General features: G+C 33.1%; 2 protein-coding genes and 1 long non-coding RNA gene across 5 annotated transcripts; 2 read left to right on the top strand and 1 right to left on the bottom strand.

The window, feature by feature from the left end:
• The first annotated feature begins 462 nt into the window (after positions 1 to 462).
• On the top strand, positions 463 to 11,337 carry LOC143905613 (facilitated trehalose transporter Tret1). The gene is made up of 6 exons (XM_077421124.1): positions 463 to 630; positions 1,437 to 1,687; positions 1,984 to 2,186; positions 2,690 to 2,888; positions 4,070 to 4,358; positions 9,093 to 11,337. Exons 1-6 carry the CDS (start codon positions 546 to 548, stop codon positions 9,518 to 9,520), a joined length of 1,455 nt encoding a protein of 484 aa, XP_077277250.1. The 5' UTR covers positions 463 to 545; the 3' UTR covers positions 9,521 to 11,337.
• On the bottom strand, positions 4,679 to 7,130 carry LOC143905614 (uncharacterized). 3 transcript variants are annotated; one of them, XM_077421127.1, is made up of 4 exons: positions 6,949 to 7,130; positions 6,363 to 6,449; positions 6,071 to 6,174; positions 4,692 to 4,946 (listed from the first exon to the last, which is right to left on the bottom strand). In XM_077421127.1, the coding sequence occupies exons 1-3, from the start codon at positions 7,113 to 7,115 to the stop codon at positions 6,099 to 6,101; spliced, it is 330 nt and encodes a 109-aa protein (XP_077277253.1). In that variant the 5' UTR covers positions 7,116 to 7,130; the 3' UTR covers positions 4,692 to 4,946; positions 6,071 to 6,098. The 3 variants fall into 3 exon arrangements, 2 of the variants coding, with proteins under 2 accessions (XP_077277251.1, XP_077277253.1); XR_013259256.1 differs by having other exon boundaries at positions 4,693 to 4,946; positions 6,008 to 6,174; XM_077421125.1 differs by having other exon boundaries at positions 4,679 to 6,174.
• Positions 11,338 to 15,947: 4,610 nt separating the features above from the next.
• LOC143905608 (uncharacterized) lies at positions 15,948 to 17,871 on the top strand. Its single transcript, XR_013259250.1, has 4 exons — positions 15,948 to 16,007; positions 16,153 to 16,524; positions 16,647 to 16,772; positions 17,138 to 17,871. It is a non-coding gene; the product is annotated as an uncharacterized LOC143905608 (long non-coding RNA).
• The last annotated feature ends 3,665 nt before the right edge of the window (positions 17,872 to 21,536 follow it).

Here is a 21,536-nt window from a genome sequence, read left to right as displayed (position 1 = left end):
GCTTCGTGGAGGCCCTATGCTCCTAATGGAGTTTAAGGATATATATATATATATATATATATATATATATATTGCATTTAATAAATTATCTAATGAATTATCTAATTTGTTATTACTAAACATTGGATTTTTTATATGCAGATTGGTGGAAATAAGTAACTAATAACTTAATGCCTATTAATAGGCATTATAAATAACATAATCTTAAGTTATTAATTGCTTCTTTCCATCAATCTACATATAAAAAATCCGATGTCTAGTTATCACTTTAAAGAATTAGAAACATTCGTATTAAAAAGAGAAGACTGCATCATAAAAAACGCAACAATATTTGGAATAAATCACGAATCAAGGTCGGTAAACAATGCAGTTTGGTAAAACATCCGGTCGGATATTAAACGCGTGGTCGAATCGATACGTTATTTGTATCGAGCAGAGGGTCAGTCATGTAGCTGAATTCTCTCGAGTCGATTTGAATCGGTATCGGTGGATGACAGTTGGAGAATGGTGATAGCGCTTAGACAACGTCACTTATCACGTCTATTATGAAAATGACATCGACATTAGCTCCCGAAGTCAACGACGATGGTAGGATCTATCGATTAAATCAGCACATGGCTGCCTTCGTAAGTAAGTTCGGAAAACGCTTATTCGCTATCACTCTAACTAATTGTAAGCAACGTAAATGTTTTCTTTAGATTTAAAATATAATTATTAACACTTTGAAAATATACATGTATTTATAAAATATATATATGTTTTATATGTCCTACACATACATGCGGTGCCTCATACAAAAGTTTAATTATATCTTTCTAATGTTTTGCTATGTAAAATCAAATTATGAACTTGAGCAACAGCTTAATTCTTATGGTTGCATAGTATATTTGAGAGATATGCACAAGTTTTCACTATTCATTATATAGTACTTATACAACGTGGAATACAATCGTGCGGATATAATCTTAAATTGAATATATTTACAATATAATAAAAAAAGTACTAATACGTATATACGGTTTTTGTTTAAAATATTTTTACTAAAATATACATTAGGTATTAAAAATATTTTTTTTAATAATTTTACTCGGATTGTATGTACAGTCATGATTTCCACGAAGTGTGTAGTTTTAAATCTAATGAAATTCTAATTATTTTGTCTACATCATGATGTCCTACTATAAGCGGACTATACCTATAATACCTACCGTTTGTGTGGCGTAAAAAAATATAATCTGAATAATCATTGGATATTGTTACGATATATAATATAAGAAAAAATAATATACATACAAATATATTCACATACATTTTGAATATATTTGGATAGACTTATATATACATGTGGATGTGGATCTAAAAATTTTAAAATCGCTCAATATAATTTACTTAAATATATGCGATAAAATAGTGACTCTTTTTGTTTGGAAATTTAGCATCTCTCGGCGGTTTCGCTCTCGGTGTCACACTTGGATGGAATTCAAGTGCTGGGGCAATTCTTCGAAACATTTTGAACGCTAGCGGTACTGAAATCGGCCTTATCGGTGGTATTTTGAATGCCGGTGCTTGTGTCGGCGTGATGTTTATGCCTTTTTTTATGAAGTATTTCAGTCGTATCACAGCCATGTCCTTGACTATGCCAGGATTTATCATCGGATGGACGTTTGTTTGCTGCGCTGGCCAAAAAGTATGCCGTAATGTCAAGTTTCGCCAAAATGTTTACGTACATAACAAATTATAAGAGTAAATTAGCTGTCTTTGATGCGCTAAAGCGGTCTCAATGCGCAAAGTGTTTAATTACCTTGTTTCATTGTTAAATATTATTTAATATCATGTCAAATTAGTTCAAGTCAATTATTACAGGATTATTTTAATATTTTATTGAACGTAATATTTTATATTGGATTTTAAAGATAAAATTTTTGAAAATATTGATGCGTTATCCAATGAAAATGGCGTATACGATGTACTAAACATTTGCAGATTTCGCTTCTCATAATTGGTCGATTCATATGTGGTATGAGCGGTGGAGCATTCTGCATTCTGACGCCGATTTACATCGCAGAAATCGCAGATCAGAATTCGCGAGGACGACTTCTTATGTATTTCCAGCTTTTAATCAACTGCGGAATTATGTATGCTTTTGTAGCCGCCCATGTATTAAATGAACACGATGCTATATCGAGGTACTTGTAACATTGAATATAATATTTTTAAAATTTTTCAATTTAATTATGACGTAAGTATAAATAAGCTCAAACGATTAATAAATCAAGTAATAAATAAAGGGCTCAAAATCACAACAGAATGTTAGCGTGTTGAAATATTATATTAAAATAAAAATTTACAAACGTTTCAGTCTGTCGTTAGACCATCTTCTGTGATAAAAGTAATTTGACAATTTGACAATTAGCCCGGTATTCATAGTCGGCTGTTATATTTAAGATCGTCTTAACCCTTTAACGGCCAGTGGGGTACATACACGTCCCACTTATTTTAAAAAATCATATCTTCCATAAATATTTTTTTGAAATATTTTTAATGTGGTTAAACAGAGATGTTTCTACCATAAAACTTTTGTGTCATCGTATGTCCGTATGTCAATCAAAATGAATTATATCAAATGTAAAATGTAATCGAATTAGAACTAAATCTTCGGAAAATTCACGTAACCATTAATAATATATAGGTTAATTAGGTATAATTTCATTTGTGCCGTGACATGCCTTGTGGTTGCTCTGGTATATTTATTGCCTAAAAGTCCTTTCTATCATCTTATGAAGAATAACGAAATAAAGGCGAAGAATTCTCTAAAATGGTACCGTGGTCAAACTTATAAAGACGTTGAAATAGAGGAATTGAAATATCTCGTGAGTCAATCAGGAAAGGTAAAACGCTTAGTTTTTCCATCATTGATATATTAGCTCAGAAGAATAGAATATATGTTGATTGTTATAATATTGTATATAAAATTATATTTTACCTAAGATAATTGCATAAAATGATAAGTTAGTTATGTTATAAAGCTTGTTCTCTCTCTCTCTCTCTCTCTCTCTCTCTCTCTCTCTCTCTCTCTCTCTCTCTCTCCCCTTACTATGTCTTCCCCCTCTCTTTCCCTCCATTAACCTGAGAACGGACGTCTCAAAACTAGGGTTATTTTTGCACCCCAATTGAAAGTCATTGTTATTAATTGCATCTTTTTGGATTGTTTTATAATTTATTAGTATTTGAGGACAATATGTATGAAGATTTACTCAATATTTTCCGAAAAATGTAACAAACCAAAAAATATTTTAAAAACAAAAGATTTTAAAATTACTCTGTGACGTGAGCTTTGTTTTTTCGATACTTGGGTGTGTAAGTAGCCGCAGGTGCCCGTTCTCGGGTTAATAAGATTAATGTATCAACAAAACAAACCACAAATATATATATACAAAGAATATATAAATGATAAAATAGGTAGCAGAAACTGTCTGACACTTAAGCAAAATTAATACACAAAGTTAATCATCTCGAAGACATTTATATATATAGATATGTATGTAAACTACATTTATTTTAATTCACCAGACTTAATTTATTACATTTTTATATCTTAAATCTATAGTGAGCGTAGAGTTAATATCATGCATACCTATTTGGACTTTTATTACTAACGTAAGATATTTTACAAGTTCATGGAAGCTTTGCAAGTATACAATGTAACTATACAACATATGAATCTTACGAAACTTAAGATTACGGAACTCACTATTACTCAATTAAATGTGTTTTTATGTGAATCTTCGTAAAATATGTTTTTTCTTTGTTCTCGATTAATTACAATTATATATATATATGTAATAACTAAAACTATCTAAATTAAAATTTAATATTGCAGAGATCACTGTACAAGTGATAAAATGTTTACTAGTATAGAGATTAAAATAAATATCTTCAAACTAAAGACAAGTGGAGAGATAAAACATAAGATTCGTTTATAAAATAAAAATTACTTTAAAATATCAAAAAATTATATTGCTCTCTGTTATGACTTGTAAAAGATACTCCCAAAATTCTCTCTTTACAGATTACAATAAATGTTCTAAAAAACCGATGCGTCGTAAGTTCCTTCTTTACATGCTTCTTCGCGTTCCTGACTCAACAATTAAGTGGCGTTAATATTATGATTTTCTACGCATTGACACTCTTCAACGTTGGCGGGTCGGGCGACCTAACCGGAAGCGAACAAACTGTCCTCATTGGTGGGGTGCAAATATTGTCTTGTTTTCTAGCCATGGGTCTGGTAGACATAATCGGACGACGACTACTGTTAATTGTATCCTCGATACTTATGGGACTGTTTCTGATACTGTTAGGTAAACGGTTTTCTTATTACGATGGTGGTGTCCATCAGAGCAGATTACATATATATATCCACACAGCACATAATATTGCAGAAATATTGCAGCAATTTTATTTTTTCATTGCAATATTACAATGAAATGTATTAGAAATATTGCAGTAATATTACTGATATTTATTTCAGTAATATTGCGGGAATATTACTGCAATATATCAGTAATATTACGGTAAAATTACTATAATATTTGCGTGATATTTGCATAATATTGCTAAGAATTAAAAAACCATTTTAATAATTTTTATTAAATTTTATTAAATTATTTTTAATAGTATTGTTACATACAATTTTAAAATAATCTTGATATTGTAAACGCAATAATATTATTTGTGTAATATTAGATAATATTTATTTAATATTGCTAAAAATTAAAACATTTTAATGAATATTATTAAATATTATTAAATTGTTATTTTTAATAATAATATTACATACAATATTAAGAATATAATATTGATATTATCTTTCTATCTTTTTCTTCTTCAAAACTGCTCCATGCTACTCTGCACTGTATGAATTTCCACTGATAAAGAATGACGTAACACTGTAACATAATACAAAAACTGTAATTATTATTTATATCTAATTATACAAGGTGAGTTTTATTTTGTATGCCAATTATCTTCACTAATTATCTCAGAAAGTATTTGTTTATTGGAAAAATGTTTCAGATAAAAGTTGGAGGGTTTATAGAGAAATAATGGATGATCTTATTAGATTTTGAGTCTGGAACCCATGTTGAGCCCAGTAGGGTTCAAGTCAAATTTTTTAAATAAAAACTCCCTTTTTTTATTACATCATCTTTTTCTACTAATTAATATAAACAACTTGTGTCTAAAACATTTTTTATTTGCCTTATACTTTTTGAGATATTCAAGAAAAATTTGGTAATTTTTTTAATATTTAGCTTATATCTCTTGATAAATGTTTGTCGGAGGGGAAAATAATACAAGACTTTTTGACTTGATATGGTCTCAAGAATATGCTATTGCAATAATACCCTAATTTCTTTAAATATTTGTGTACACATTTTCTTGAAGCTTTCATGTGTGTACACAATTATTTAAAGAAATTAGAATACTATTGCAACAGTATATTCTTGAAACCAAATCAAGTAAAAAAGTCCTGTACCACTTTTCACTCCGACAAACATTTATTGACAAACATCTATTGTAAGCTAAATATTGAAAAAAATACCAAGTTTTCCTTGAATATCTCAAAAAGTATAAAGCAAATAAAAAAATGTTTCAGACAAAAGTTGTTCATATTAATTAGTAAAAAAAGATGATACCATAAAAAGAGGGTTTTTATTTAAATAATTTGACTTGGATCCTATTAGGCTTAACACAAGTCCCGGACTCAAAATCTAATAAAATTGTCTATTGGTCCTCCTTGAATTCTCCAACTTTTATCTGAAACATTTTTTCAATAAATCAATACTTTCTGAGATAATTATAGCAGAGATGATTGGCACACGGAATAAAAATCACCCTGTTTATTTCATACATAATTACATATTAAAACATAAGAGTACGGGGTTAAGTATGACGTGTTCCGATATTCACTGTCTATACTGAAAATCTATATGGTTAATGTTATACATACACTTTAGATTTTCAGTACTGGATATTAAAATATCGGAACGCAGTTTATACCAAGTTTTTTTTCTTATGTATCTAATAAATGAAGCTGTCGCTCAGAAGAGTTTGATAGAAATCAAACTGCTTGGTGCTGCTCTGCGTGAACTTCCACTGATGGAAAGCAACGTAACACTGCAACATAATACAAAAACAGTAATTATTATTTACATCTAATTATATAATTTAAACATAAAAGTAGGTTAAGTATGAATCTGTATTGTGATATTGTGATATAGTTGATGTTAAACGTTGGATTTTCAGTATTGACGATTAATATTGGAAAGTATGGTTTATATCAAATTTAATATTTTCTTACTTACATATCTAATAAATAAATCTTTTGCTCTTCTATCAAACTACTTGGTGCTGCTCTGGACTGCATGAACATCCACTGATGGAAAGCAATACTGTAACATATAGCATAAGAACAATAATGATTATGAAATCATGTAAATGGTTAAATAATTATGGTTAAATTATATAATTAATGATTAAACTGCTTTTTAGGAGATTTGGGATCGGCATATTTCTATTACGTATCTCCAACTAAGGGCTCCAGTTGGATTAAACTGTTAAAAATTTTGAGGTTAAGTTAGCATCAAGATTTAAGTATGAAGCCGTTAATAAATAATTTCATTAAAGACTCGTTCAATAAGGTTACAAAGGCAAATATATGTATTTTAAGATGATTATTGAAATAATTTTTATGATATTAACGTGGTTTTTGCAGACTATTATGCCACGTAATCTTTATTTTTGGATTTAAAGACAAATCGCCAAATATATGTACATATGTACTAATATGTACTAATATGTACAATGTACATATTAGTAATAATAATTATACAAAAGTACTTTTAAAAATATTTGTGTGTGAACAATATTTATTAAATAAAGAAAAATTACCTGAAATTAAAACGATTGTTTCTGTGCGGTGTCGTACACGTGATTGCGTGCATTAATCGTGATTGCGTGCTCCCACCACAGTTGTGGTCCCAGGTCCCACGGAGCCATGCAAGAGGCAGCGAGAGAAGACCGGGAATGGTGGGGGTCGGTGCTGCGACTAAGCGCATAGCCACACACACTAGCATTCGTTCCCTCCACTTACGCACTCAGAAATGTTCTGTTTATCCGTTACTACGTTTACGCGAGCGTTACTTCTGTAGTAACTTAGATAATTCGTTCGCGTAAACGGGATTTTGTAGTAACTTACGATAATTTACTCCGCGTAAACGAGTGATATATCGTAAGTTACTACAGAAGTAACGCTTGCGTAAACGTAGTACGTGTGACAAACTCGTAATTTGAAAAGTTTAATATTGCATGATTATATAAGAAATATAAATTTTAAATTTTATTCATTTATTTTATTATCAATTTACTTACTGGTTCTTAATTAAAAATTAATTGTATATATAATTACCTTATTATTACAAAACAAATAACAAGTTATAAAATTAAATATCACCATGCTTATAAAATTTATCTTAATCACTTTTATTCCCCAAAAGTACAAGTCAGGGTGCCATATTAAGCGTCGTCTACAATGGCAGCAAGAGTATGCAGTAAGACGTAAGCAGTAAGCTATTGACCAATCACAGTCAATTATTCTTGAATTGTAAAAATCTCATTAGTCAATAACTTACTGCTTACGTCTTACTGTACATATATTTCTGCTGCCATTGTAGACGACGCTTTACATGGAGCGCGGAAACGCGAAAACGCGGAAGCGCGGAAGACAACATTTACTAGATTTCTGTCGATCCGTTCCGTCTGTTTTGAATGCCTTATATTACATGGAGCATATTTTGAGCGGAAAAGCGGAACGGAAAATTATAAAATATTAATTTTTAACGATATTTATTGATTAAAATGCTTGTATTCAATAGATAAGCTGAAAAGACAGATAAGCATATTAATAAAAATTGCAATGAATTAAGTAAACACAATTTTAAGAAATGAATACAAATGTCTATTTGTCACTATACTGTTCCGCTTTTCTGCGCAAATTGTGCTCCATGTAATATAAGGAGAAACAACGAACGCGTCAAAATCCGTTGTCAACGCGGATACAGTATACTCCATCAAATTTCGGAGCTGTCTAATCACATTGAAAAAGAAAGCTTTTACATACTTCGATTACTTTTATTATTTTATAAAATTGGCAGTATAATATTATAGATCCAAACATCATGTTGATGGTTATTATGAAGTATCTTATGCAAGCCAGGGTACATACATACACGATAATAGCGGATTCCGCTTTTCCGTTCAAACGTGCGGGACTCAACTCTCGGAAACGCGGAATCTAGTTACTATTCTGTTCCGCGCTTCCACGTTTCCGCGCTCCATGTAATGGCACTCTCAGTCTCTTTTGATTTCATCACATTTTTTGATTTAGATTTTTCTTTCTTTTAGTCCAAAATTCTTTAACTGGTATATATTATTTGTGCAATACGTATGATTGTGTGATACCTTAATAACGTCTTAATGACGTCAATAAGATGTCATTAAAATGTCATTTGACATTATTTTGCTACTTAAAGTATTATATTTCAACAATACATTGCAGCAATATTACTGTAATATTTCAATATTATTTAAAAACGTGTAATACATTAGTAATATTCCTGAAATATTTCATTGTAATACGTAATATTTCCGCTATATTGAAATATTACTGCAATATTTCTGCAATATTATGTGCTGTAGGATATATATATATATATATAATATATATAATATATATATATATATATATATATATATATATATGTGTGTATATATCTATCATAGGTTATTTTAAGACTTACAACTAGTACGCAATATTACGAGTATAAACGTTCAAAATAAACGAGTGTCAAAAAAGGAATTTTGACTGACATAAAAAATTCCTTTTTTGTCATTATCAATAATGTAATTGATAAAATTATCGATAGCAAACAATTTTTTTACTGCGTGTGTAAAAGTAAATTAAATAAACGAATTCTTGACACAGTAAAAGTTTGTGATAAGCATAAAGCAAAATCTTTTCGATTTTGTACTTGCAGGATGGTTTTACAAATTGAGGGATCAGGACCCAGAGTACGACGATATCTACTTTTGGATGCCGCCGACTTGGACGACCCTGTTTTTTGCCACTTTTAACTTGGGCGTTGGGCCGATTTCGTGGGCGTTGATAGGTGATGTCTTTCCCATGCAAATTAGAGAGACTGCCATTGCATGTGCAATCGCTTTTAATTGGCTGCTATCTCTGATAGCAACAATGACCTTTGGGGAGATGTTGGATGCCCTTGGTGTCTCAAAAACCATGTGGCTCTTTGCTAGCTTTTGCTGGATAGCTGGACCTCTTTGTGCCCTACTCCTAAAGGATACTCGCGGCCACAGTTTGACCCAAATACAAAAGAGCTATGGTATTGAAGATGGACAAGTAGAAATGAACGATATAGAGCAAACTTTCGACATCGAAAGACTATAGTGTTGTGAATATGCTTGGGCAATTTTGAAGAATGGGCTTGTTGAAAGATAAATATTTTTCTACGGCAATGATTTAATAGTCTTTAGATTATCCTTTGTTTATCTTGGAAACTCAGCTTATTTTGCATTTTAACATAATTTGCAGCGAACTCTAACTGTGAGAAGAATCAAGTGTGCCTGAAAAATTATGCGCTTGTAAATCATGCAAAATAAATATTTATCATGTTCCGCGAGCCAAGATATAATTTTCAATCACTAATCATGCTCTTGCGAACAAATAACGAAATATCTCATACAATTAATAAATCAATCAATCGGCTTTATTGCAGTTGTTAACAGGTACAAAAGAACAGCTTGAATTCATGAAGATTATGTTTCAAACAATCTGTGTATAAATACGTCAATCTTACATGGTAACATCAGTCATCAAATAAAGATATAATAATCCAACTAGAAAACGTATTATCTTTCTTTCTGTAATCCTAGTATACTGAATGTGTGGTGTTTGCGTTAGTTGGCGGTCCACCAAAAAGCTGAGATTTGCAGTATTTTATTTTGAGCTAAAATATTGTTGTAAATAACAGATTTATCCAGCAACTGCTTTCTCATTCAGTTTTTTGACAATAATAACACGACTGCAAAAGTTATAGCAGAATCAAGAAATAATTTAAGGATCATTGATTTATGCATTGATTTATCTCACAACAATACCGCACGTGTCTACATCATACCATTAAATGCCTATATCATTAGGTTTGCAGAAATTGCAGTGAATACAATTAGTCAATCATTTATATCAAAGTACATTACATATATTCTTATCGCGGTTAAAAATTAAATGCGGAGCAAACGCGCGCGCGCGCGTGTGCGTAAAATGCATCAGTACTTATAAGTAGAGATATTCTGCAGGAGAGATGTTAACTATTGCTACTATATTTCAATAAGTTATAATTATAATTCGATTACTGGCAGTCCTGTGTCGCTATGAACCGATAAAGTTGATAAGCAGTATATTAATTAATTTGATGCAATTGTGCAAATTTCCGAAAATAACAAATACACTATTGACAAATACATATAATTCATTGTACGATTGCCGTATGTGGTTTCATCCTCTCTTCCTGCTTTCTTGTAAACGTAACTCATCTGGCTGATTTTTACAATAGTTTGTCTAAAAAAATGAAAGTATGATGTTAAATTCTATGTCTATTTTTTGTTTTGATATATTAATCTTTTTAATTACACATATAAATTTATTTACGTGACATGCAATTAAAAATAATCTGTATCACACACAAACATGTCACTCTTTTCTCCCCCCTCTCTTTTTCTCTCTCTTTCTATTCTTTTCTCTATTTTATTAAACATTATGTATTTATTAGACACTAGATTTTTCAAAATTAAATTGCCCAGCAATCCGTATATCCTATGTATCCTTGAGAGCGAAACTTGTAATTAGTTGCCAAACCTAGATTAAGTTTGCTCCGGAAATTAATTCAATCAACATGGAGTGCTATAAGTTTGAAAGTTTCGTTGAAATGTATCGTTTAACTGTTACCACGAAATTCGGTTCTCTCGATACACAAACTATTTCCGCAATTTTGAACTTGTTGCTCTACGAAACTTTGTGATGTCAATCAATCCGAATCAGATTCAATATGAGTACAAATGTATGATACTTGGCTAGTTGACTGATATGCAGATTAGTCTCGATAAATCAAGTTTCACAATTCTCTTTATCTCTGATAAAGCTGGCATACTAGTTTACATTTTGTGTACTATAAAATTTCTGATTTTAAACTTGCATAATTTTACTTATTAACTATTGTTAACTTTCATGCTTATGCATGCATGTATGCAAATTGCGCCGGTATAAATTATATATATACATTGGATATATATATTGGAAACATTTTGGGGGGTGTCGCAAAAAAAATAAAAAAAAAATTATATATATATATATTAGGGTGGTCCTTATTTACTCGACAAAAATTTTTTTTTTATTTTTTTGCGACACCCCCCAAAATGTTTCCAATTCACAAAAAAATAATCCTTGCCAAAGTTCAGCTTGATCGATAACGGAAACCCGTGCCCCCGGCTCTTTAAACATTTGAATTCCCTTGTATTAAACTGTTTACACAATTAACATTGATTTTTAAAGTGTATTTTCCACAAAATCGGCCTAGAAGCCTGTTCTTTTTTATTTTACATGTGTGCCTTGCTTTTCTGCACCGTTTGAGACCTTATACGTCTTATTTAAACAATTAGATGAATTATTAATAACTAAAAATAAAAGTAAATAGTTATTGCATTTATTGTATTCTGACAAAATTGGGAGCCCCTCGGACCCCTATTCTAGGAGGGGACCTGAAGAGACTTAAGGGGATGCTGGAGTCGCAGACGAACTCGATCAGCGTCGATAAAGAAGTGCTCACCGATTCTTACACATACATACAAAGCGCGAGACGCGTAACATGTGCATATGAAATTTTCTAACAAACTTTTCTCTGATACAAAAACTTGCAGCTCAATTTCTGCAAGCACAGGATTCTTCTTTATTGTATTTCCGAGGGTGATGTATGCTTATTATATACGTACAAAGTCTAAATTTTTATGTGCAGCAAATGTCACGTCATACATATAATTTTTTTATTTTTTTTCGTTTTTTATGTAAAATTAACGCTAGCACCCTCCGTTTTTATGCGTACTTTAATTCTGTAAAAAAATTTTTCAATTCCGTAAAGCCAATTCAAAGTTTAGCCTGCTCAAAAAAATGTCGGTAATTCTTGCCACTCCAGCATCCCCTTAAGGGGAGAAACCACTGTGACGGCCAGAAAAAAAATGATATTTTCGTGAATTTTTTTCGCGAAAAATAATAAATTTAATGAAGTTGGTTTTTTATTTCTTTAAAGTATATATATTGAATATATTGCAAAAAAATCGTTATTAAAAATATTAATATTTGCGGCTTTAGCGTGTTGTACTGTGTACCTCCGCAAAAAATTGTGGGTGCGCGAGCGCTCATGTTCTGTTAGAACGGGATGTCTAAAATAAAAAACTTTGGTGTTATTTTAAACTATACGAATGTAGTTTTAGTTAAACATACGGATTTTTTGAAATATTAATCTTTAACAAAATGGCGCAATTTAAAAAAAAAGTTCAAAATTCAACCAAAAATTTTTTACTTTTTTAATTGTTTTTCAAAAACTAATTGTCCAATAAAAAAATCGTACGCTTAACTGAAGACAATTTTGTTATAAACATTCTGTCCAAATTTCAAGTCATTCGGATAAAAATTAGCCGAGATACGCGAGCGCCCAGCTACAAAATTGTAGTTTCGAGAAAAACGCGTTTAAAGTTTTACAACTGATTATTTTATATAGAGTAATAGAGTAATTTTTTAATTTTTGTTCTTCTTTTGACTCTAAACATACGACTATAACTTTTGTAGCCCATATATAATTTTTTCCAGCTGATCAAGCAATAAATGCAATAACTATTTACTTTTATTTTTTAGTTATTAACAATTTACCTAATTGTTTAAATGATACGTATAAAGTCTCAAACGATGCAGAAAAGCAAGACACACATGTTCAAAAAAGAAAAGTGCTTTAGACCGATTTTTGTGGAAAATACGCTTTAAAAACCAATGTTGATGGAATAAACAGTTTAATACAAGAGAACTCAAATGTTTAAAAATTCGGGGGCACGGGTTTCCGTTATTCGATCAAGCTGATCTTTGGCAGGGATTATTTTTTTGCGAATTGGAAACATTCTGGAGGTGCCGCAAAATAGATTAAAAAGTCGAAAAATAAGAACCACCCTAATGTACATATTATACATATACACATATCAATTTTAAACAGACGAACATTTTCTTGCACAAGACAATTTGTATTTGGCGCACTAATTCATTTCGTTGCATAATAATATAATTTATCATCACAAATAATCTATTTAAAGTTGTCGGTAGTAGGAAGTAATACCTATTTTGTTGTTTATAAGAATGTTGCATGTGGTTAATTGGAAAAGTTATTCAGGTTGTTTCGGAAACTTGTTAGAAACTGCGTCATGGCAAGGAATTGTTCAGAATTATGCTTTAAAGTACATTGTTCTTAAAATGCATTTATGTGATAACATGGTTGCTATATACAAATATATTCGTGCTTGATAACATAGATATAACCCTAATCACATCATGATTACTGCTCGATAAAATGCGGCAATAGCGAATGCTGTAACTTTCCTACATTCGATTACAAATGCTTTTTAATGTGATAAACACTTATTTGAAAAGTTTCGCACAAATACGAGTACGCTCGTGTGATAAACCGTTGTGATCATTCAAGCAATATTAACATTTATTCACAACATTAACAACAACTTTGTATAGCTAGAATGCAACTTCCATTGAGTTGCATTACATCATGACATAGAGATAAATGAAATCAAGGTGCAATGTACCTACAACTACAAGGCTAAATTAGACATTCTAACGTTATTGCACACTAATATAATTATAAAATCATAATTGCGAAATTATAATACATATCGCTGTATACGCGCGCGCGCGTATATGTAAGTCACTTCTATAAAAAACTGTCACTCACTTTTATAATATTTATAATATTATAAATACGGTGATATAAACGTCTCAAAGACTGAATGAGTGAGTGACAGTTTCTTATAGAAGCGACTCTAAAAATTCTGGTAACATTCTTACTTATTCAGACGGTATTTTAATAAATAATGGAATTATCTTTTGAATAAAGTGGCGAAATTTTTTTTTATCCAATGAAAGTGTGATATATCTTAAAACTTTTATTTACTATATCCCTGTATCTTCGTAGGGTAATTTAAGACGTAACACGTTCTACCAGTAAGATCTCTCTCTCTCTCTCTCTCTCTCTCTCTCATTAGAGATAATAAAAGAGTACTATTAGATAATACGTTAAATTAAAATAAACTTATTTATAAAATTTCTATTTTTTTATTAATAAATATTTATTAATTTTCCTTTTCATGCAATAAACATTATCTATCGATTATGACACGGTCACTTGGATATTGTGACCGTATATGCGTATAGAGACGATTATTATCTAAACATTTCTATTATCCAGATGTCGACGTTACGATTAGCATCGTGCGTGTATTGTTTAGATACGGAAGAAAGTTAATCGGCATGCTTTATATTCGGTAGCGCAACCACTGACGAATGTATTATTAATATGTCTTTATTATGTCGAATCGATAGAAATGAACGACAAACGACTAATATGTCCTTTAAAATCAAAAGGTATAATTTATTGTTACCAGAGAGAAATAGCAATTGTATATTTTAAGATTTATGTTCAAAAATTGTCAATAAGCATTTAGGTATTAACCGTATAATTATTGTAAACGCGTACGATAGGTACACTAACGTCATTATCGGGGAACAATGTATTTCATGCGTATATTGCCTCTATTCTTCATAGTTAAAGATAAAGCTTTAAAAAATCCCCTCGCAATTATGTCGAGAGTTTACGTTAAGCGCTATCGCGCTTAGGTGCTGTTAAGTTGTTTTCCGCATGTATTACCCATCATCACGCTTTGCGTGACGCTTTATAAAATATCCACGACACGTGCAAACTTCATGCGTCTGTAATAATGCGCTGCGGCTAACACAGCGACAATTTGTTAGAGATCTTTTCTACTTCATCTCATTGGATTTACTTTTAATTTATATATATATATATATATATATATATATATATATATATAATACAAAACTTTTAACTTTAATTATTGTTACCTTTAATTTGAATTTGCATTATTACTAGCAAAGATATCAAGAGACACGGTAGTGTCTCGCGCCAAGTACACCGCACCGTGACTCTTTTACGCGACCCGACAGGTTGCGAGTATACGAGATGTTGAGATCTCAATAACGAGTGAACGGATTAAGTTCTAAGTAGGCTTCATCGATAGCTTGGGGTCTAATTAGGGGGGGGGGTTATAATATTCCATTACGTGCCTTACGAGCGGAGATATTGCGACGCAAAGTCCAAATGTCAAGATTTTTTTTAAGATACTTTCTACGTCAACCGCTCTCATTCATTATAACATACATGTAACAAACAAAGAACGTCACTTTCACTTTTTCGGCATTGGCGGCTAGCGGCGTTAGTATCGCAGTGCAGTGCAGTGCAGGTGCAGACAGTGCGTTTGTTTAGCGCGCTGTCAGTCAGTTCATCACTCATCAGTTATTATAACCTATCTCGAGAGACACGGTAATACGCAACAGATAGGAAAGATTATTTAACAAGTACTGCGTTAATCAAATTGACACTAAAATACGCTATATAGCCCAAAGGTGGGGCTGAAGGCGTTTATAACTCCAACCGCGCGCGCGCGGAGTTAATAACCTCACAAAAAAAAACACGGTAATACGCGCAGAGCGAGACCGACCGTGACACTTTACGCGACGCGACGATTAATTCAAGGTAATTGTTTTATGTAATTATCCTATTACCTTATTCTATATATTATTGTTATACTTATTTTATTTACTGTTTACTACGTTTACATGAGTGTTTATACATAATACAGGTTATAACCTAGCTATTATATTATTTTTTATATTGATAGGCAGGGAACTGATACTGAGATCAAGGAGCCTGTTCACACCATGGTGGATAATACTTCCACCATGGTTTACACGAGGCGTTTCTGCCGCGCGATTGCGGCCGCGCGTTAACGTTTGCACGAGCCGCACGCTGTCGCGAGGTATAAGGTGCGACAACGTGCGCATATACGCGCGTACGCGAAACGGCAGTAACACCGTAATCGTGCCGGTGATATATATACTGAATTGAATTGTTTCGTGCTTATCTAGAGATTTCGTATCCCTACATCGTGTTACCACCGCTGCCGGAAAAGAAGGTTCTCTACGCTTGGCAGAAAGTGACGACTGACACGTTCGATCCCGACTTCGTTGATCGCAGAAGAGCTGAACTCGAGGTACGTTTCCGATTTGCAATTATAACAGTATCGTGCGATGAATGTTGTACCCAATTATAACCTTAAATAAAGTTGTGCACGTTGCTAGTATTCTGATTATACAATACATTTTTACTTTGTAGAGGTATTATATATTGATAGCAGAGAGCTGATACCGAGGAGATCAAGGAGCCTGTTCACAGGTATATATTGACGGCAGGGAGCTGATGCCGAGGAGATCAATCCCGTTTACGCGCGAAGGAATTATCGTAAGTTATTTTATTATCGGTTCAACTTATTTTTTATTCTTTTTTAAGAGTTAGAAAAAGATAAAAATGCTCTTTTTTCATTTCATATATACATTTTTTTACATGTCCTTCTTTTCTCTTTTGATCACTGTTATCTGTTGTACTTCAAAATCACTTATCTTTCTTATCTTCCTTCTTTTTACGTCTCCCTTTCCTTTGATGTTACTTAAAAAAATTTGTAACTTTTCTATTTTTACTGTTAGTAGAATATGCTTTTTAAATTTGACAATTTATTTCTGAAACATTCCGTATTATATTATGCACTATATAAATTAAACTATGTATAATATATATAAACTAATTATATGTATGTTTGTGAATTATAGCAATTAGATAAGGAACTAAAGTTTCGTCATATCTGAAAAATGACACCACCGAAGGTATTACTCGGACAAAATCGACAAAACAACACTCCAACTTTGAGGAAAGGAATAACGACCAGAAGTCAAAATTCTTTACAGAGCAATGTATTACGACAACCCAATGTTGGTAGAGAAATTCGCGTCAAACGAAAAGTGGAAGTTTTGCCGTTTAAAGAAAAAACGCATAAAAAATGTGCTTTTGCAAACATCACTAATGTATGTGTACTCTACACAATTATTATATCAAAATTTAAATGTATATTTTGATTCAGTGATAAGATTTAAATGCAATTTTCAGTTCGATTTTTATGTCGACGTCCATTCTTTCCTCATGAAAATCAAACCACTATTTTAATTTATCCCAAACACAGCATTGTAATATTTAAATTAATGTTTATTATACATGTATATCTGTATTTTCAAAAAGGTAAAAAAAGGCGCCAAGTACACGCATGGTTACCTCGGAAAAACTAAGTGCTTGTATCATTAATTTTAAATTATTTAAGCTAGAGATTGCGATTATGTCTTGTATCGCAAAATATATACGGCTTATAGAGCTTTACGATCTGTACATACTGTTTGTAAGATAAAGATATACTGTTTCTAAGATGCGTAACACTACAAAATGCATGATATCAGTACAAAATTACCTTTTTCAAAAAGGTAAAAAAAAGGCGCCAAGTACACGCGTAGTTGTTACCTCAAAAAAAAAACCAAATGGTAATATCATTAATTTTAAATTTAAAAATATTAATAAAACCCAAATGGTTCGTAATATTTTTGTACCTCAAAAAAACCCAAAAGTGGGTGGATAGTATCTTTATTTAAAAAAAAATTAAAACCCAAGTAGTACATATCAAGAGACACGGTAGTGTCTCGCGCCAAGTACACGCGGAGCGAGACCGACCGTGACTCTTTTACGCGACGCGACGAGTTGCGAGTACCCGAGATGTTGAGATCTCGATAACGAGTGAACGGATCAAGTTCTAAGTAGGCTTGATCGATAGCTTGGGGTCCAATTAGGGGGGGGTTTCTCTCATAATATTCCGCTACGTGCCCTACGAGCGGAGATATTGCGACGCAAAGTCCAAATGTGAAAATTTATTTTTAAGATACGTCTCCGTCTCCTAACGCTGCGATCTATTATGACGTCATCAGAGAAACGTCACTTTCACTTTTTCGACGCTGGCGGCGCAGGTATCGCCAGTTTCGATATCGCGCGCGTATTTCAAAATTAGGTCGATAAACTTATCGGTCAGGAGGAAGATTTCTATTTAAGTAAAAATTAGGTATATATATAACCAGATAATGCGCTTCATAGATTTCGGTGTCCAGGTGTAATAATACGTTGAATTCGATGTCCACGTGTCCCAGGTTGCCGATGACGAGGTCCACACAGTGCGCTTCGTAGTTTTCGGTGTCCAGGTGTAATAATACGTTGAATGCGATGTCTACGTGTCCCAGGTTGCCGATGACGAGGTCCACACAGTGCGCTCCGTAGTTTTCGGTGTCTACGTGTATTAATACCTTGAATTCGATGTCCACGTGTCCCAGGTTGCCGATGACGAGGTCCACACAGTGCGCTTCGTAGTTTTCGGTGTCCAGGTGTAATAATACGTTGAATGCGATGTCTACGTGTCCCAGGTTGCCGATGACGAGGTCCACACAGTGCGCTCCGTAGTTTTTGGTGTCTACGTGTATTAATATCTTGAATTCGATGTCCACGTGTCTCAGGTTGCCGATGACGAGGTCCACACAGTGCGCTTCGTAGTTTTCGGTGTCCAGGTGTAATCGTACGTTGAATTCGATGTCTAGGTGTCCCAGGTTGCCGATGACGAGGTCCACATAGTGCGCTCCGTAGTTTTCGGTGTCTACGTGTATTAATACCTTGAATTCGATGTCCACGTGTCCCAGGTTGCCGATGACGAGGTCCACACAGTGCGCTTCATAGTTTTCGGTGTCCAGGTGTAATAATACGTTGAATTCGATGTCCACGTGTCCCAGGTTGCCGATGACGAGGTCCACACAGTGCGCTTCGTAGTTTTCGGTGTCCAGGTGTAATAATATGTTGAATGCGATGTCTACGTGTCCCAGGTTGCCGATGACGAGGTCCACATAGTGCGCTCCATAGTTTTCGGTGTCTACGTGTATTAATACCTTGAATTCGATGTCCACGTGTCCCAGGTTGCCGATGACGAGGTCCACACAGTGCGCTTCGTAGTTTTCGGTGTCCAGGTGTAATAATACGTTGAATGCGATGTCTACGTGTCCTAGGTTGCCGATGACGAGGTCCACACAGTGCGCTCCGTAGTTTTTGGTGTCTACGTGTATTAATATCTTGAATTCGATGTCCACGTGTCTCAGGTTGCCGATGACGAGGTCCACACAGTGCGCTTCGTAGTTTTCGGTGTCCAGGTGTAATCGTACGTTGAATTCGATGTCTAGGTGTCCCAGGTTGCCGATGACGAGGTCCACATAGTGCGCTCCATAGTTTTCGGTGTCTACGTGTATTAATACCTTGAATTCGATGTCCACGTGTCCCAGGTTGCCGATGACGAGGTCCACACAGTGCGCTTCGTAGTTTTCGGTGTCCAGGTGTAATAATACGTTGAATGCGATGTCTACGTGTCCCAGGTTGCCGATGACGAGGTCCACACAGTGCGCTCCATAGTTTTTGGTGTCTACGTGTATTAATATCTTGAATTCGATGTCCACGTGTCTCAGGTTGCCGATGACGGGATCCAGATAATGCGCTTCATAGATTTCGGTGTCCAGGTGTAATTGTACGTTGAATTCGATGTCTAGGTGTCCCAGGTTGCCGATGACGAGGTCCACATAGTGCGCTCCGTAGTTTTTGGTGTCATCGGCAACCTGGGACACGTAGACATCGCATTCAACGTATTATTACACCTGGACACCGAAAACTACGAAGCGCACTGTGTGGACCTCGTCATCGGCAACCTGGGACACGTGGACATCGAATTCAAGGTATTAATACACGTAGACACCGAAAACTACGAAGCGCACTATGTGGACCTCGTCATCGGCAACTTGGAACACGTGGCCATCAAATTCAAGGTATTAATACACCTGGACACCGAAAACTATAGAGCGCGCTATGTGGACCTCGTCATCGGCAACCTGGGACACCTAAACATTGAATTCAAGCTTGATTCATAAAAATCGACTTAAAATTTCCTTAGCGGCAGAATTAAAATTATGTCATAACATAATAAAAATCGCTGAATTAAAATTATGTCTAGACATAATAAAAATTGGACAAAAATTATGTTTAGACATAATAAAAATTGGATGAATTAAAATTATGTCTGACGTAAAAATAATTTTTGGAAAAAGTTGGTAAGAAATAATTTATACAAGCAACGTAATATACATGCATATTATACATAAAAGCAATGTCCGGCAATGTGTATATATATATATTTACAACTTCAGACACATTTCTTTATAAGGTGTAATTTTTTTTGTTAAGATTAAGATGCGTAACACTACAAAAAGGCGTGATATCCGTACAAAATTACCTTTTTCAAAAAAGGTAAAAAAAGGGCGCCAAGTACACGCATAGTAGTACATATGTATTATGTTGTTACCTCGAAAAAAACTAAGTGGTAGTATTATACCTCGAAATAACACCTTGTACATACTGTTTATACAATGCGTAATACTACAAAAAGGCGTGATATCTGTACAAAATTACCTTTTTTAAAAAAAAGGTAAAGAAAGGCGCCAAGTACACGCATAGTAGTGTATATGTTGTTACCTCGAAAAAAAAAAAACAGTGGTAGTATTATACCTTAAAAAAATCTAAGTAACAAGTGGTAGACGAAATCTTTGTATCTTGAAAAATCTCGAAAAAACCTAAACAGTGGTATCTTCACCTCAAAAAAAAAACAAAGTAGTAGTATTATACCTCGAAAAAACCTAAGTAACAAGTGGTGGACGTAAGCTTTGTATCTCCAAAAATCTCATCACAAAATTACGTTACCTTATCAAAAAATGAGTCGCGCTTCAAGTGATCTATTATTACAATTACAAAAAGAAATGATATCTCTTTTTAAATTACAGCGCCAATTACAGAGAACATACACTGAGAAAAAAAATTTGTCAATCCCAAGAAATATTTAGTCCGATACGTTCAACTAAACATTTTAGTTAGTTAACTAATCATTAGTTGAATTAATTAATTCTTGATTAAAGAAACGAAATAAATTGTTGAAACAACTAATATTTAGTTAACTAACTAAAATGTTTAGTTGAACGTATCAAACTAAATATTTCTTGGGATTAACAATTTTTTTCTCAGTATATTTTTCGAGATACAAAGATTACGTCTGCCACTTGT

Source organism: Temnothorax americanus, unplaced genomic scaffold (assembly GCF_048541705.1).
Source record: "Temnothorax americanus isolate GAGA-0224 unplaced genomic scaffold, ASM4854170v1 Scaffold64, whole genome shotgun sequence".
In the NCBI taxonomy this organism is placed as follows: domain Eukaryota; kingdom Metazoa; phylum Arthropoda; class Insecta; order Hymenoptera; family Formicidae; genus Temnothorax; species Temnothorax americanus.
The sequence above is the reverse complement of the archived record's forward strand: the minus strand, read 5'-3'. Positions and strand labels throughout refer to the sequence as shown.

Bases quoted from the DNA above. Each gene is read 5' to 3' on its own strand.
- LOC143905614 (XM_077421125.1), bottom strand. From the start codon at position 7,115: ATGCGCTTAGTCGCAGCACCGACCCCCACCATTCCCGGTCTTCTCTCG. The intron at 6,450-6,948 runs GTAATTTTTCTT...TATATGTTACAG, and splicing joins AACAATCGTTTTAATTTCAG to TATTGCTTTCCATCAGTGGA. The intron at 6,175-6,362 runs GTAAGTAAGAAA...ATTATGTTGCAG, and splicing joins AAGATTTATTTATTAGATAT to TGTTACGTTGCTTTCCATCA.
- LOC143905613 (XM_077421124.1), top strand. From the start codon at position 546: ATGAAAATGACATCGACATTAGCTCCCGAAGTCAACGACGATGGTAGG. The intron at 1,688-1,983 runs GTATGCCGTAAT...AAACATTTGCAG, and splicing joins TTTGCTGCGCTGGCCAAAAA to ATTTCGCTTCTCATAATTGG. The intron at 4,359-9,092 runs GTAAACGGTTTT...TTGTACTTGCAG, and splicing joins ACTGTTTCTGATACTGTTAG to GATGGTTTTACAAATTGAGG.